The sequence below is a fragment of the Magnolia sinica genome, chromosome 7 (assembly GCF_029962835.1).
Source record: "Magnolia sinica isolate HGM2019 chromosome 7, MsV1, whole genome shotgun sequence".
NCBI classification, from domain to species: domain Eukaryota; kingdom Viridiplantae; phylum Streptophyta; class Magnoliopsida; order Magnoliales; family Magnoliaceae; genus Magnolia; species Magnolia sinica.
Window position 1 is genome coordinate 89,330,393 of NC_080579.1, and position 15,960 is coordinate 89,346,352.

At 40.6% G+C, this 15,960-nt stretch overlaps 1 protein-coding gene across 3 annotated transcripts; it reads left to right on the forward strand.

Moving 5' to 3' along the window:
- The first annotated feature begins 3,097 nt into the window (after positions 1-3,097).
- On the forward strand, positions 3,098-14,956 carry LOC131251660 (uncharacterized). Of its 3 annotated transcripts, XM_058252523.1 has the most exons (9): positions 3,098-3,533; positions 4,495-4,525; positions 4,641-5,000; positions 5,080-5,339; positions 10,243-10,384; positions 10,655-11,026; positions 11,154-11,285; positions 12,132-12,260; positions 12,396-14,956. In XM_058252523.1, the coding sequence occupies exons 3-9, from the start codon at positions 4,779-4,781 to the stop codon at positions 14,697-14,699; spliced, it is 3,561 nt and encodes a 1,186-aa protein (XP_058108506.1). In that variant the 5' UTR covers positions 3,098-3,533; positions 4,495-4,525; positions 4,641-4,778; the 3' UTR covers positions 14,700-14,956. The 3 variants fall into 3 exon arrangements, with proteins under 3 accessions (XP_058108506.1, XP_058108504.1, XP_058108505.1); XM_058252521.1 differs by lacking the exon at positions 4,495-4,525; XM_058252522.1 differs by lacking the exon at positions 4,495-4,525 and having other exon boundaries at positions 10,267-10,384.
- Positions 14,957-15,960: the final 1,004 nt, after the last annotated feature.

Below are 15,960 nucleotides of genomic sequence, written 5' to 3' on the forward strand. Positions count from 1 at the left end.
ATTTAAGTGATATTATAAGTTAATTAATATAAAAAAAAATTCAAGGATTTTTGGAAATCCAAAACAGTGAAAATCCAGGATATTACACATTAACAAGATTAGTTAAGACTTTATGAATGTATTACCTTTCATTAAATTCATAATATAATTGATGTTTGTGTAACTTAAGACTAATAGTATCTACTGAGTTGATCTCTCACTCCCACTTTAGGATAGTGTTTTAAAACACCAACTAGATTCTTCAGTAGTTGCAGGTGACGCTGAGTTTGAGGAATCGAGCGGTGCTGGTATTGATGAGGAGGATGAGCTGTCCTACTTCCAGCTGATGAGCGGTTCACCATAGGTTTAACAGACAGATTTTGGATTGCTGAGTGGTGGACTCAACACACTATTCTTTTGGACGTATCATTCTTTTGTATTTTTACTTGGCAACGCCTTGTGCGACCCATTAATATTATTTTGGACTTGTATATCTTTAGTCACTTCCATTTTATTATTTTAGGTGTGATTGTGATTCATGCCCTAAGTGATTCCTTGCTGTTCATTAAACCGGATTAAACTTAAAATAGTAAAATTGGTTATAAGTGATACCCGGAAACTTGGGAGTTGAGCGTAGCATGACCTCCAATTTTCAGAGTGTTACAGGCCTATTGCAGCACAATCCTTTTCAATGATCCAAACCGACATATGATGATCTCGCCGTTGATGTGGGCCACTAAAAAAATCTCAATTTTGACAGATTCCAACCATTTGATTATTCAAAGGAAATTAGTCAAGTGATCAAAAGGTTATAACGTTCCAATCTAATAGGTACCCCAAATCCTAAATGAGGCTCATCATACAGACGGTTTAGATAATGGAAAGATGACCCTAGATTCAAAGGCTGAGGGACGCGGATTCCGTCCTGCCCAAGAGGGTCGACTCGGTGCTTACAGGGACTCTGTGGGGCCACCGTGATGTATATTTTTTTTTATCCACTCCATCTATCCATTTTAAAACATTATTTTTAGACATGAAACAAAAGAGGAGGCAGATCCAAGGGTCAAGTGGGACACACCACATAATACAGTTGGGATTTGACGGCTACTGTTGAAAGCTTCTCATGAGGCAAAGAAGCTTTATATATATATATATATATATATTTCAAGCTGATATTTGTGTTTTCACGAGGGACCTTGTTGGATGGCAAGTAAATAGCACGGAGTACCTTAGGAAGGTTTCAACGGTGGCATCATTATCACCACTGCTGCCTTTGGTATGGCACCCTTGAGGCTTCTATCTGCCTCTTTTTTTTTTTTTTGCTTAATGTCTTAAAATGATCTGAAAATATGGATGGATGGCATGGATAAAACAAATATGTAACGGTGGGCCCTACAGTGCCCCTTCAGGACCGAGTCCCTCCTGGCAGTAGTAGGACGCAATCCGCGTACGAGGCTGATGCCGATTGCCTGTGCATAGTCGTTGGAAGCTATGTGGGCTCCATAGATATTCTCGTGATAATTCCACTCCGTTCATCAGTGTGTTGATATCAAAATTGGACAAATATAAAAAATTCAGGTAGATCCGAAATTCATGTGGGCCACACGGAAGGAAACGGTGGAAATAGTAACGTCCACCGTTGAAACCTTCCTTGAGATGACCATGATGTTTATATGCCATCCAAACCGTTCCTAATGTTACTACCAATCTGATAAAATGTAGAAACAAATATTATCATGATCCAAAACTTGTGGCCCCCCACAAAGTTTTCAACGGTGAGTGTTCAATCCCGCCGTTTCCAATCACGTGGTCCACCTGAGTTTCGAATCTACCCGATAGCTAGATTTCTGCCCTATTTTGAACTTGAAAACTAATGAACGGAGTGGATTTGCCACTGTAATCTCTGTGGGGGGACAGGAAATTCGCCTCCACAGGCCAAAGCCCGGACGTATCCGCCAGCAAAACGTTGAGATGCATTCTAGAAAAATTGAAATTCCACGAGAGATCAAGGCCCTGTTCCACAACTGAGCCGGGAGCGGATTAGGTGAGACCGGGCCTCACCCAAGAAGGTTCGGCCCTTACCGTGGGACCCACCTTGACGTATATAGACGCCGTCCATCCGTTTTTCCAATAAGTTTAGTGCATTATCCCAAAAATGAAGCGGACCAAAAGTTTTTAATGGTTGGGCGATCAATCACTACTGTTTCTGATGGTAGGGTCCACCGATAATTGGATCTGCTTCAATTTTGGAAAAATACCATAAAATGATCTCGAAAAACGGATGGACGGCCTGGATAGAGAATACATACATCAAGGTGACCCCACGGTAAGGGCCGGGGTCTCACCTAATAAAAGATAGACCGCTGATCAGAAGACCGAGAATACTCCACCATCCATTAGGTGGGTCACCTGATGAGAAGACCGACCTACTCTTTGTTCCTAACGCACGCGCTACGTGAGGCCTGCCTGAAAAAGTATCGAGAATCTCTGCAACACCTGTTTTACGCAACGCCTAAAATGCCGACTATATGTGGGGTCCACGATTTTGTATATGGAAAATCCAGTCGGTTCATCAGGTAAGAACCATGATTTGGACCGCTCATACAGAAGATTAGACTGATTAAATTTGGAACAATGAAAACTCACTCAGAAAACTGCCGAGTCAGGTGGTGCGGTCTACTTGAGTTTTTCATCAGGCTGATTTTTGTATCTCTTCATCCTGGTGAGGTAAGTTGCATCTGATTAATGGTTAGATGAAAGATACACACTATGCTTGCCCACGAACAAACCTATGGTTGGTATTCCATCCCCACTATTCAACTTTGTGTGGCCCATCTGAGTGCAGGATCTGGTTGATGTTTTTTTATCAAGGCCTATCATTTATGATAGAACCTGATAGAAGGGGTGGATTTTATATATACAACATGGTGGGCCTCACTAGCCATTGATCACAGGTGCCGTGGACGATTCCCTTCCCCTGAAAAACGCCCAGGATATCGACCCAGCCGTTGCCATTCCGACACGTGCTCCCGCGAGTAGGATTCTCACAGTTCTACACGCGCGAGTACCACTTGTATTTTCCTTCAATTAAAAAATTTTCAAAAAGCAGTATCTTCTCGCTTTTACCTGTGTGCGCGTAATGCGCACCCTTGAAAAGCTCCGAGATAGGGGTCTTCTCTCTATTGATGCTTGAAACAAACAGCGCTCTCTCTCTCTCTCTCTCTCTCTCACCAAAACCCTAAAACTGCATCGAATTCCCATTTCTTCCAATCCGATTCTGATCTAGAAATACCCGATCGATTCTAGACCGATTCCGATCTGTTCCGCCTCGAATCCGATCCATCCGTCGGAATCCCGACGTGAGGTCCGCATCGGTACGGATCCATTGATCCGACAGTCCGCGGATGGAAAGATCGACGAACGGATCCCCAACAGCGTGAGGTAGAAAGATGCCCGGCCTTCCGCAGAAAAATGCTCAATCCGTCGGATCGGTCTCGGCCAATGGAATCTGGTCTAAGCACTGTGGCGAGGTTACATCCGATCAGCTCCAAAAGGTCCGATCGATCGGTCCATTGAATCCCCGTCTATTTGATTTCCTGACCACAGATTGCATTTTTCTCGGTCCATACCTTAATTAAGATTGAATGGTCGGTTTGTTCGATCCGGAGTTTGAATTATACTGTTTGATCAGACGATATGTGGATTTGATTTTATTTCACTTTGAGAGATTTTTTGTTGTTGGTTGTATACGTGAATTTAGATTGAACAAATGGAGAATTCGACACATAATTTGAATTATTGAGTACGATCTTAAAGTTTATTGAGTTTCCAATTGGCATATGATTGGATCGATCAGCAGCTTTGATTTCATTTCTCAGTTGTTGAATTTTCAGATCTGGTTTATATATTGATCTCATCGTTGTTATCGTGGGTGGTTTGTTTGTCTTGTGATGATTTCATTGAATGGAATTTCGATGGAGAAATTTGGTAATTCATGGAATGGTCACATCCAATGTTTGCAAACAATGATAGAAATCCGAATGCATGATTTCAAGTGTGGCAATCCCAAACCATGTAAGAGTACACATCATAGCATGAATATGCATATGGGTTTCTTGGATCTTGTTTGATTTTTATAGTTAGTTGTAGACAGGATTATCTGGAGATATATCAATAGCATTGGAATCTACACTCTCCACACAGGTTTTGGTATTTGATAATTTGTGGAAGCTGTAATCCTTTATTTTTTCTAAAAAGGTATATAAAGAATATTGATACTTATTATTTTCCTGTTAATTTGGCAGTGATTTTAATGTACTAATTACAAATATGCAGTTTTACTTCAAATGCTTTTATGGCCTTTCGGGGTTTTGTTTGATTTATGTGTTATTTGTATTGATTCTTAATGAAAATCTTGGTTTTTCTTTTGATGGAATAATGAATTGAAATTGGTTTTGTTTTGTTTTTTTGTTTTTTTTAAAAACAAAAAACTTTTTCTTTGTTTTGTGCAAACAGCACCTCTATGGTAAAACAGGATTTTAGATAGGTGCTAATGCAGAAAACTTACATGCATTACTATTTTTTCATTTTCTTTTTCAATGGATGAAACATTGACAAGGGATCCTGTTACAAATATCTGACTTGTGGCATGTTTTAATTAGTTCTGGAGTGAGCTGCCACCTCACACCCGGCGGGAACTCCTGAGGATTGATAAGCAAACACTCTTTGAGCAAGCTCGTAAGAACCTGTACTGTTCGAGATGCAATGGGTTGCTGCTTGAAGGCTTTTCACAGATTGTCATGTATGGGAAGTCTTTACAGCAGGAAGGAGGGGGTGGGTACCTCACTAGCAAGCTGGGAACCTCAAAAGATGATGAATCGGTGGTAGTCTCTTGCAGTGGTCAAGATGATGTCCAAGACCCATCTGTCCATCCTTGGGGAGGTCTGGCAACAACTAAAGATGGGATACTGACACTTTTAGATTGCTTTCTAGATGGAAAGTCTCTTGGGGCGCTCCAAAATGTAGATATCATAACCTGATGGTTTAGTTAAAGCTGGTTCACTGAATTTATCCATTTTTTGTTAACATCTGTTTGTTCAGGTTTTTGACAGTGCACGTGCGAGGGAACGGGAACGCGAGTTGCTTTACCCTGATGCATGCGGTGGGGGTGGTCGGGGTTGGATAAGCCAAGGAATTGCGAATTATGGCAGAGTGCATGGAACCAGAGAAACATGTGCTTTACACACAGCTAGGCTTTCTTGTGACACGCTGGTGGATTTCTGGTCAGCACTGGGTGATGAAACAAGGCACTCTCTACTACGAATGAAAGAGGAGGATTTTATTGAGAGGCTCATGTATAGGTGAGTTTTGTTCTGTTAGTTCCTCATTTGTAATTTTGTTTTCAAGTAAATATCAACAGTAAAAAAATGTGCATAGGTAGTAGTAGGCATTATGTAGGTATAAACAAAGAACACACTGGCAAGTCCATTGTCCTAATATAAATGGGCAGAATAACTCAAAAGCTTAATCTGACAGTTTTAATGGACACTTCACTATTGTATGAGGGAATCCTTTAACAATCCAGAAGAGCTGCGTTGTTTTGGGATTAAAGCCTTCGTCATGGGCAAGCCCTAGCCAGAATGCTCATGTGCATTTAGTAAAATTGCCGATGGTGCGAAGCTCGTTGACAAAATCTCAAGATTTAGCAAATTTCCAGATGGATCATACTAAATATCTTTCCATAGTCAAACAATTAACCACAAGAAGATAACTGCAGAATTCACACGAGAATGCAAAAAACTCACTTGGACTAGTTTTGATTAGAAATTTATACAGAAAACTTGCTAATGGGGACAAATAAATTTGAAAAGATTGTTGAAAACATCACAATGAAAATTTTTTAGGAGCATTTGTTTCTGTCCTCTTCTCTCTCTCTCTCTCTCTCTCTCTCTTTTTTTTTTTTGGATTAGGTGATCTTTCATTTTGGCTTTAACCTTTTCTTTAATGAATACACAGATGTAACTTAATGAAGTGGAGATGCATCTTATGCTGATTTTATGGTTAAGATTTAAAAACCATCTCTGTCATTCAAGCTCTGAAGGGGACTCAACTGACTTCCTTAGGGAGTGGGGAGAATAGGGGTGCAGGCGGGCATGTTATTGAGTGGGAAATGATATGTAGGCTTAAGTGCAAAAGTGCCTGCTTGTCTGTTTGTGTTCTGTGTGTGTGTGCGCGCGCGCGTGCGCGAGTGCGATTGTGGAATGTCATGGTGGTTACCAAGTTGCTTCATGTGCAAGGATTGGAAATTGTTACAGATCCATCATCGCTGTTTATGAAGAGGTGTTCTACCAATTAAGATTTTTTTGTTCCTTCACACTTTTTTGGTGTGTACTATTTTTTCTTCTCCTTTTCCCTCTCCTTATTCTTTTGGGAGGGCTGGGTGTTTAACATGGATATACCAGGTTACCTCTGGTTGAATTTGCTTGGAAGATATCTGATACTTTGGGGAAAGGCTGGATGATCCCAATGTGTGCGTGCGTGTGTGATTGTGTGATGTGGTGGTGCTTAGAAAGTTTTCTTCTTCTTCAATTTGACATGGTTTTGTCCCAGGCTTCGTTTGGTTGAATTTGCTTGGAAGAACTCTGATGGTTTACCTTATAGGGGGAAAGGCTTCGTCTTCTTCTTCTTCTGCTTAGAGAGGGAAGGGTTCTTCTTCTTCTTGAATTTGACATGGTTATGTGCCAGGCTTCCTTTGGTTGAATTTGCGTGGAAGAACTCTGATGGTTTACTGTTTACCTTAGAGGGGGAAGGGTGGACAATCCCAAATTTGTTCTACTTTGTTGACAGGTGATTGGTCTCCATGCTGTCTACTGTTCCTTCTGGTTCAGCTTCCAACTTACCTTATTCGAGATCATTTAACCTTCTCTACAGAGCAGTAGGAGACCTATAATTCTTTCCGCCCTTGAAGTTTCACATGAAAAGCCTCGACCATTAGGATTTTGATTTCTCACCTTTCCTTTCATCGTATGGCATCATATTGAAAGAACAATGGGATCCACCAAAAAAGGGAACTGTGTTTTTTGGGTGCTTCTACTCCTTGCTCCATGTCTGAAGCAATCAATGTTTGTCAACTCTTCTACTCTCCACTCCATATGTAAGGCATCTGTTATATTTTCGTGAATTCTAAAACATCCTACCTGTCCTTTTTTATTCCTGCATTTTCTGGACATAATTGATGGTGTAATAAGCCAAAATGTTCTTGTGAGGGGAAGCGCATCGAGCTGATCCTCCCTTAACTTGTTACTTTATGAACTAAATTTATTCACCGCTGTGGCTGAAATCCAAGGGAAACCAGTGACAGGTGACCTAGCAATACTGTGATAGAGCCAACTATGGATCTCATTGCTCCATTAAAGGCAATAATGTATTCCACAAGGATTGAGACAAGCATTCTTTTTTTCTTTTTCTTTTTTCATGGAAAGTTCACTTATTTGAGGCTCATGGCGAAGTCTGGATTCAAATTTAAAGGGCCATAATCTGTAGTTTCAGAACCAAATTTGGTTGTCCACTAGATAGCATCAAATAGCACTTTCCAGAAGAACCACATTTCAAAGTTGAGATGCCTAAATAGGAGAAGGATAAACGAGAAGGGTCCTTGCTAAAGTTGCACGAAGTGGAGTGGGAGATAGTGATTAAACCATGATACTTGAAGATGGCGGGAACCATATGTATGGAGAACAATAAACATGGAATGTTTATTTATATTTTGTTTTCAATAACATGTAAAAACTACCTTATTTTTTTATTGATTGTTGTAGAGATGTGAATGTAGAAATGGATGTATGGGAAGACTATGAATGATAGAATTAAGAATAAGGTCATCAAGTCAGTCTAGGAGCAATCCCAATAAGAGATTACATGATGAAGAGTCGATTGAGAAGGTTTGGTCATGTGCAAAGAAGATCAGGGATGGCTCCGGCCAGGAGGAGAACATTGATGATGGCTGAAGGTGAAATTGAGGGAGACTTAAAAAGGACTTGGATTGACGTGAAAAAAAGCGATAAGAAGGCTTGTTCATTATCGAGGATAGGACCTAGATAGGAATGATTAGTGAAATAGGATTCATAAAGCCAACCTCAAGGATTTGATGATGATGATCGATTTGTGATCATCATTATTTGAGGCCCATTTCATCCCAAGTATGAGGATACCTGAAGCACATTTGCCTGAGGATGTTCAGAGCTAGCGGTCACGAAGACGTTAAACAACAGCAAGATACAAGAAAACAAACAACTATCAATACAGCAGATTGGTGCAGTTAAGGGTGAACTTGGAGTCATGTCAGCGTGGCCATTGTCAGGTGCAAAAGTAGCTCCCAAATAGGCTTCTTGAGTTGGAGATTCCTCTAGCTGGGATGGGCACATCATGTTGCCATATCAATAAGCATCAAAACTAGTGCAGGGACTTTAGCTTCTTCCCAGGAGCGATTCTTGATGTTCTTATTGGGGAAGCAACATTGTTGTGATGCTGCTGCAACAGTTTAAATTAATCCCTCCAGAGGTAGATGTTAGTTTAACATCCTGTAGTCTGTACCTTGAAAATCTTATGAGTTCTTGTTTTTTTCTGTAGATGTTTCCTTCCCTTGAAACATAATTTGTTTTCGGAGGTTAGCCTTTTGACTCTTCTACTCATGTTTGGATGCCTAAGCCCAAACTACCACTTACAATTTGCAAAAAAAACAGTTTTACTGACTGACTTATGGATTGCTATATTGGAATTCTTCCTTGTGAAGTCGGGCTGGTGAAGTGGCATGCCTTTGCCAAAAAATGACTAGGTTGGATTTTTTATTTCTTCAAGCACATGATTACATCCCACCTGTTCTTTACCAATGTCCAGAGTTTTGTTGCCTAAAATGGAGCGCAAGTAAATAGAAGCCAATACAATATTGTCTGAGAAACTGGAGTGCTTATTGATTATCGCATGGGAAGTACGCAAATAGACGTCATTATCATCATAATCATAGCCTTGTCCCCTCTTGCAACGGCGAATGCATACCATCATACTTCAACTACTGTTTAATTATTTTTGAATCATAATTTGCTTCCACCATCAGATATTGGCTCAATCTTAGTAATCATTCCTAGAGATTTTTGCATTGGTGGAGTATAACATTGATCTCGAGTACAGAGGTGCACACGTCTAACTTCTTGTATTTATAAAGGGTCCAATGTCTTGGCAGAAGCCTTGCTATGTATGAAAAAGAGGGCCTTGTTTGTAAATGATGATATTATGGTTGAGGTTGTTTGGTGGTCCTTTAACAGGGCCTTTAAAGTTTTATCATCTTTTTAGCTTCTTATTACTAGTTTATGAGTAAAATTATCCGTCTTTTAACATGGATGGTGATTTTATATTATATTTTTGGGTCTACTAAAATGTTTTTCCATTGATTCACACGGTCTAACTAATGCAAACTTAACACAAACGTGTGGATTTAAATGTTTAGTGTTAATCTGCATATACATACCATATTTCCACACACATGACGATGAAATTGTGTATGTGATGAATTATATATTGTATAACATATATGTTAGCATTTATCCAGTATAAGTTAGGAGTTTGACCAAGTATCCCTAAGAACAACTTTTTACCCAATGCATTATGCCATGGAGAGTTATAGCAAGGAAATGAGGAGCTTCTATTAGTAACCACTGCCAATACAGGTTCATTTGGTCTGAAACCGCTGTCCTAGTATCTATGTTTCTCCGAATTACTCATCTCGATCAAGCTTGTGATGGTGTTGTTGAGTGAACGTAGTTTTCTGAAACTCAAAAGTACTCATATTAGATGTGGTTAAGGCAAATGGGAACTGATTCTAGGATACACGATGGAGACCAGTGTGGTTGCATCAACTTGCTCGAAAGCCGTCATCATGATGCTATAATCAACTCTGCAAAAAGTTCTACAATAGTTAATGAAGTTCTAGAGTGAAATTGAGTTATTGGATTCCAGATTCATTAGTAAGAAGCTTCAATTAGAGATTATTTCAACCTTAATTGGACACTTGAAAAGCATAGCTACAGTAACTCCTCCTGAGAGGTGATCAATTTGGGAGTCCACTGCCAAACAGTGTTCATCTGGGAGTGATCAATATGCCCTACCCATGGTACTCTTGACCACCGCCACTGGACCAGCTGATATAGTTCTTATGCTCTCTCATGTTAGATTGTCTTAACAGTTAAGGACTCGATGTTCATGTCACAGGTTTGACAGCAAGAGGTTTTGCAGAGATTGCAGAAGGAATGTTATTCGTGAGTTCAAGGAGCTGAAGGAACTGAAGCGCATGCGAAGGGAACCTCGCTGCACCAATTGGTTTTGTGTTGCAGACACAGCCTTTCAGTATGAAGTATGTTTTTGCCATTCTTTGAAGGCTTCTTCAGTCCTCCAACTCATGCTTGTTTTGTCATGTCAAGTACCTTCTGGGTGCTTACAGATCGCATTTCTGCTGCTTGATTTTGTATCTTACTAAATCATCTTGCAGTTATGGGACCCTAATCTTTCAGTTTCCAGCTATTTAGCCTTTATTTTGCTAGCAGGAACTGTGATAGGAATTGTAAGAAAGAATTATCTATTCGGGCCTTTCCATCTATCTTCCCTTAATATTTAATGTTTTCAGGTATCAGAAGACACGGTTCAAGCTGATTGGCACCAATCCTTCACAGATGTGGTTGGAACGTATCATCACTTTGAATGGGCTGTTGGAACCGGAGAAGGAAAATCTGACATTTTGGAGTTTGAAGATGTTGGTACAAATGGAAGTGTTCAAGTGAATGGCCTCGATCTTGGCGGCTTGACCGCATGCTTTATTACATTGAGGGCTTGGAGGCTAGATGGTCGCTGCACCGAACTTACGGTAAAAGCCCACGCATTGAAGGGCCAACCGTGTGTACATCGCAGGCTTATAGTGGGGGATGGGTTCGTTACTATAACAAAGGGAGAAAGTATCAGAAGTTTCTTTGAGCATGCTGAAGAAGCCGAGGAAGAAGAGGTAAGCGTGACTCTTTAAAGGCCAATTTACAATTATTTTCTCAGGGAAGGAGATTATTTGTTCTTTAAAATACAGTTTTGAATGTGTGCTTCCCTTTGCAATTTCCTGTTGTATATACAAAATGCAGGATGATGATTCCATGGACAAGGATGGAAATGAGCTGGATGGAGATGGTTCCCGCCCGCAAAAACATGCAAAGAGTCCTGAACTTGCTCGAGAATTTCTTCTAGATGCTGCCACTGTTATTTTCAAAGAGCAGGTATATTTTGCATGCTGGCTAATATATTATGTATCAGTCATCAGATTCTGTACTTATATTAGCAACAATCTTCAAAATCGTAGATGATCTAACTATGCCTCGGATAGTCCGTGCTGCACTTTCCTGATTACAGACCATGAGTACTGGAATCTCATTGGTTTCTAGGATTTCTATTTCTTAAAAATAGCAAGATGTGCAAAATACAAAGAACTGAACTTGTGGACAAGTTAAAAAAGGAAAACTCATTAGGGCTTCTAATAACTCTAAAATGGTCTGTGATTTAATTTTCAAGGCAAGGTGATGACTTCATTTGTGAACTAAGAGTGCATCTGGGTGATGCCAAAATTCAACAGAAATGCATATTTCAATGGGTTACGGATGGTTATCCATTCCAATGCGCATTCTGGTGGCAGAATTTTAGGAACCACATTATACATTGCCCACATTTCTGTCTGTACCATGACAAGTAAATTCTGCTACATGTCAGTTCTGACCTGCAAAATACATTCTTTCCTCCTGACCTTTTCTGTACATCCAAACTCAGCCTAAACTTGTGGGCAAATTGAGACTCATAGGTTTCTATGATTATTTTGGGCTCTCAAATGCTGAAGCACCTTTCTCATATCTTACTTTCTTTTGTCCATCAACAATGGACCAAGAAACAGAGAATTCTATGTCACCGTTACTTCTATTCTTAAGTTCACCAAATGTCACTCTTGATGATAGTTGCGGAAAATGCATTTTCTTAAAGAAAAACAATAAAATGCATTTCTTACTGCCCTCATTGCATATGCACATCCATTTCCATAGTATAATGCATGCAATTAAAGATGGTACCCTTCTCAGGTAGAAAAGGCTTTCAGAGAAGGAACAGCACGGCAAAATGCACATAGCATATTTGTTTGCCTTGCCTTAAAATTGCTGGAGGAGCGTGTTCATGTTGCATGCAAAGAAATCATCACATTAGAAAAGCAGGTAAGTGTTTTGCCAATGTTTCGTTTCATGAATTTCGATGGAAATTAACTCAATTCTTAGGAATTTCAGTAAAAATAACTGATTCTCAGTTCCTCATGGATACTGCTACCTCTGACTTTGCCATTATCTCTTCAGATGAAGCTTCTTGAAGAAGAGGAGAAAGAGAAGCGTGAAGAAGAAGAGCGTAAGGAGAGGAGGAGAACAAAGGAAAGAGAAAAGAAACTCAGAAGAAAAGAGAGACTAAAAGGAAAAGAAAGGGAGAGAGAAAAACAATGTGTTGACGAACACAAGCAACCTCCCATTGCTTCACTGGTGCCTGCAAAAGAATCATCCTTTAGTGTCCATGATGAGTCACATAACAATTCCAGCTCTGGGGATTCAATTAGTGAAACAGGAGATAATATTCTATCCAGCCCACTTTCTTCTGATATTACAGATGAACAGTCCTCAAATGGGATTGTTGACGGAGAGCTCAGCATAACAGATAGCAATGGTTCTTTTACAATTGAGCAATCAAAATCTTCCAGACGGAAATTTAGATTCAAGAAAGATGTTCTGCTAGATCAAGCTTCCAGGTGGTGTGAGAGACGGCAGCCGATTTCGGTTAACGAGTGTGCTGTTCCGTTTGATGAAACTGACCAAAAGCTACATGGTGACATGTCAATATTGTACAGGTGCATCAATGGGCCCCACAGGCTGTCAAGAAACAATGGCATAAAGCCCAATGCCAGAAATTGCGGGTCAAAGTTCGGGGAGAAGTTCCACTGCTCCAGCAACAGAATGCGTGATAGACACGATTTCCATTCCTGCAGGTGTAACCTACATACTGATTACAGATCAAAGAGTGGGCAACCTGTCCCTCAGATCAGATCAGTTAGGGATTTTAAAACTGGGAATAAGGCAGAATCTGCATTAGATATATCCAGGCCATTCTATCATGGAAGCAGGTACAACAATGGATGCTATGCATCGGATAGTTGTGGAGTTCCTAAAGGCAAGCTTGCCACAAGCAACATTCCTCTGAGTAGAGGAGATGCTGCTCATACCAAGAAAATCTGGGAACCAATGGACTCGAAGAAAAGATATCCTAGAAGCAACTCGGACCCAGATGTTACCTTACGTTCTTCATCTTACAAAGCTGATGCTTATGAGGGAGTTGTATGCAATGGAAATGAGAATGGGTGCCGACAACCCAATGACACATTCAAGTCATTTGATGAGAAGTGTTCATCTGAATTTTCTAGTAATCATGAAGATGGTAGGAAGAAAGCATGCAACTCTACTCCCGGCATGCAAAATGGCTGCGAGAATGGATTCAGCTTCTTGGGACCAAAATCTTCATGCTCAAAAAATGCAGCAGATGATGAAGTTGAAATGAGTTCTGTCATCTCTACCTTTCCCTTTACTACTGCTTCCGATCCATTAATGACCACTTCCAGTTCAGATAACTGCTCATCTTGGCTTAGCGAGGGTGACAGCAGTATTGGCTCTTCAGGTGCTCAAAATGCAGAATCTTCATCGACATCTGATTCAGAAGATGCAAGCCAGCAATCGGAAGGTAGAGAAATTTCAACGTGTGGCGAAAGCACATTTCACAATTGCCTGGATGTTGGGGCAGATGGGAAATATAAGACAAGTGGGCCAGAGTCTTTTTCAAGTGGGATGGTCACTGACCAGCTAACAAAAAGTGCCTATAATTCTGAGAACAGCAGAATCTCAGTGGATGCGTGTTCTGAGCAACAGAACATCCCACCAGTGCACAACGAAAGTATGCATTTGCCAATTTTTCCCACGCATTCAACAGTGGGCTACTTTCATCAATGTGCTGCTTCATGGGCAGCAGCTCCTACCAATGGTTTGGTGCCGTTTCATCAGCCCAATCGCTACATATACCATGGACCACTCGGTTATGGTGTACCATCAAACCCATCATCAACCTTCTGCATGCAATATGGCACTCTGCAACCTTTAACAGCTCCCATGCTCAACGTGGGTCAGGTTTCATCGTATCAGATGGCTAACAAAGCCAGCATTGTGAACTCAAAAGACCATACCCAGAATTCTAAATGTGGTGGAGCGCAAGAATCCAATGGTGTTGATTCAGTAGTCACTGATCATTCTCTTGAGAGACCGTTTTCCAATAGATGGCCGCCACAGAAAGCCCCACCGCCTGGACAAGATGGCGGTGGCAGGAACCCTGCAAGATCCAATAATGAGAGCCCAACCTTTTCGTTGTTCCATTTTGGTGGTCCTGTGGCAGTGGCTGCAGGATACAATTCAAAAGCAGTGTCCTTGAAAGATGAAGTTATTGGAGATCTTTCTTTGAAATCATCGGTGTCTCCTGTTCAGTCCACCGTTGCATGCACTAAAAAGGACACAACTATTGAAGAATACAGCTTGTTCTCTGCGAGCAATGGAGCTCGGTTTTCATTCTTCTGATAATGCTACTAAAGGGTGCATAAGGAGGCTGCTGGAGAGTTCAGTTCAGTCCCATTCTCTGAGCAAGTTATGAAAGTCCTAGTGCTTGTTTTTCGGTAAAAATTTTCTTTTCTGAGAATTTCAATTCAGCATATGATTTACCTCCTGTTATTGTCATTCCATTTGTTTTTCCCCTTCTGATTGTAGAGAATGAAAAATTGCGAGAGTGGTATAATGTTTGAAGTTTTTCCTGTATGAGGTAAAATTTTCATTAGCGATGAAGTATTTGGTGTTATTCTTCCTGTTGACATGCATTGATAGCATAGCTGATTGTGTTCTATAGGGATCATCAAACTAATAGCAGTAAGTGCCGTTTGAAGAGGCTCATATACGGAATGTCTAGAAAAATACCTGTAGCGGGTGATTCAATTAACCAAGATTCTCACTGCAAGGGAACAGATTTCCCCAGTGACCATTGTCACAAGGACCAAAAGCCCCAATAGTCATGAAGATACACAAACACGACGTGGATTTGAATGGGTGATGGCCTTCATTTTCATTTTCTTCTATGTCGTGTGGGAGTGATGCACTTTCCTGTGGCTTCATCTTCTATTGCTTGTTTTCCTTGGATTCTGATCATTGGTGTTGCTTTTTTTCGCTGCTGAGCAGATGACATGATCACTTTTTGTGTCTTGGTTTGCAGATATGTTAGGGACCATAACAAAGTCCTCATAATTTGGGATGTGGCACCTTGTGCTTGGAGTGCAGCAGGAAACTGGAGCTGCATTAAGCAGGCTTCTTTTTCCTGTCATTTCCACTCCAAATCTCCAGTGGGTTTGACTCCGTTCTCAAAGCCATTCTCCTTGTGATTTGGGTCAATGCATTTGTGGGGATTCCAAATACAGCTTTTAGGCAGCATATCTGATAGTGATATGTAGGTCCATTTGGTTGAGAGAAGCCCAAATACAGCTTTTAGGCTGTACATTTGATATGTAGGTCCATTTGCTTGTATTGCTTCTCTCTGCAGATCTTTTTGCTCCTGTAATTGCATTGGATCTGCCCTTGTCATCTAAATATCAGACTGCCTGTACATTCCTCTCTTATTTTAGTTCGTCTGATGGGTATAGTAGTAGCTCTAGATCTATTACATAGAACAAAGCTGACTTAGGAGGTGAATGCATTCAAGGATCTCAAGTTGAAGCTGAAGAATGAAGCAAACTCGGATTTGGTCAAGATGAGATCAAGAAAGAGGAAATCTTAAGCAGGATAGAAGCCATCGAAT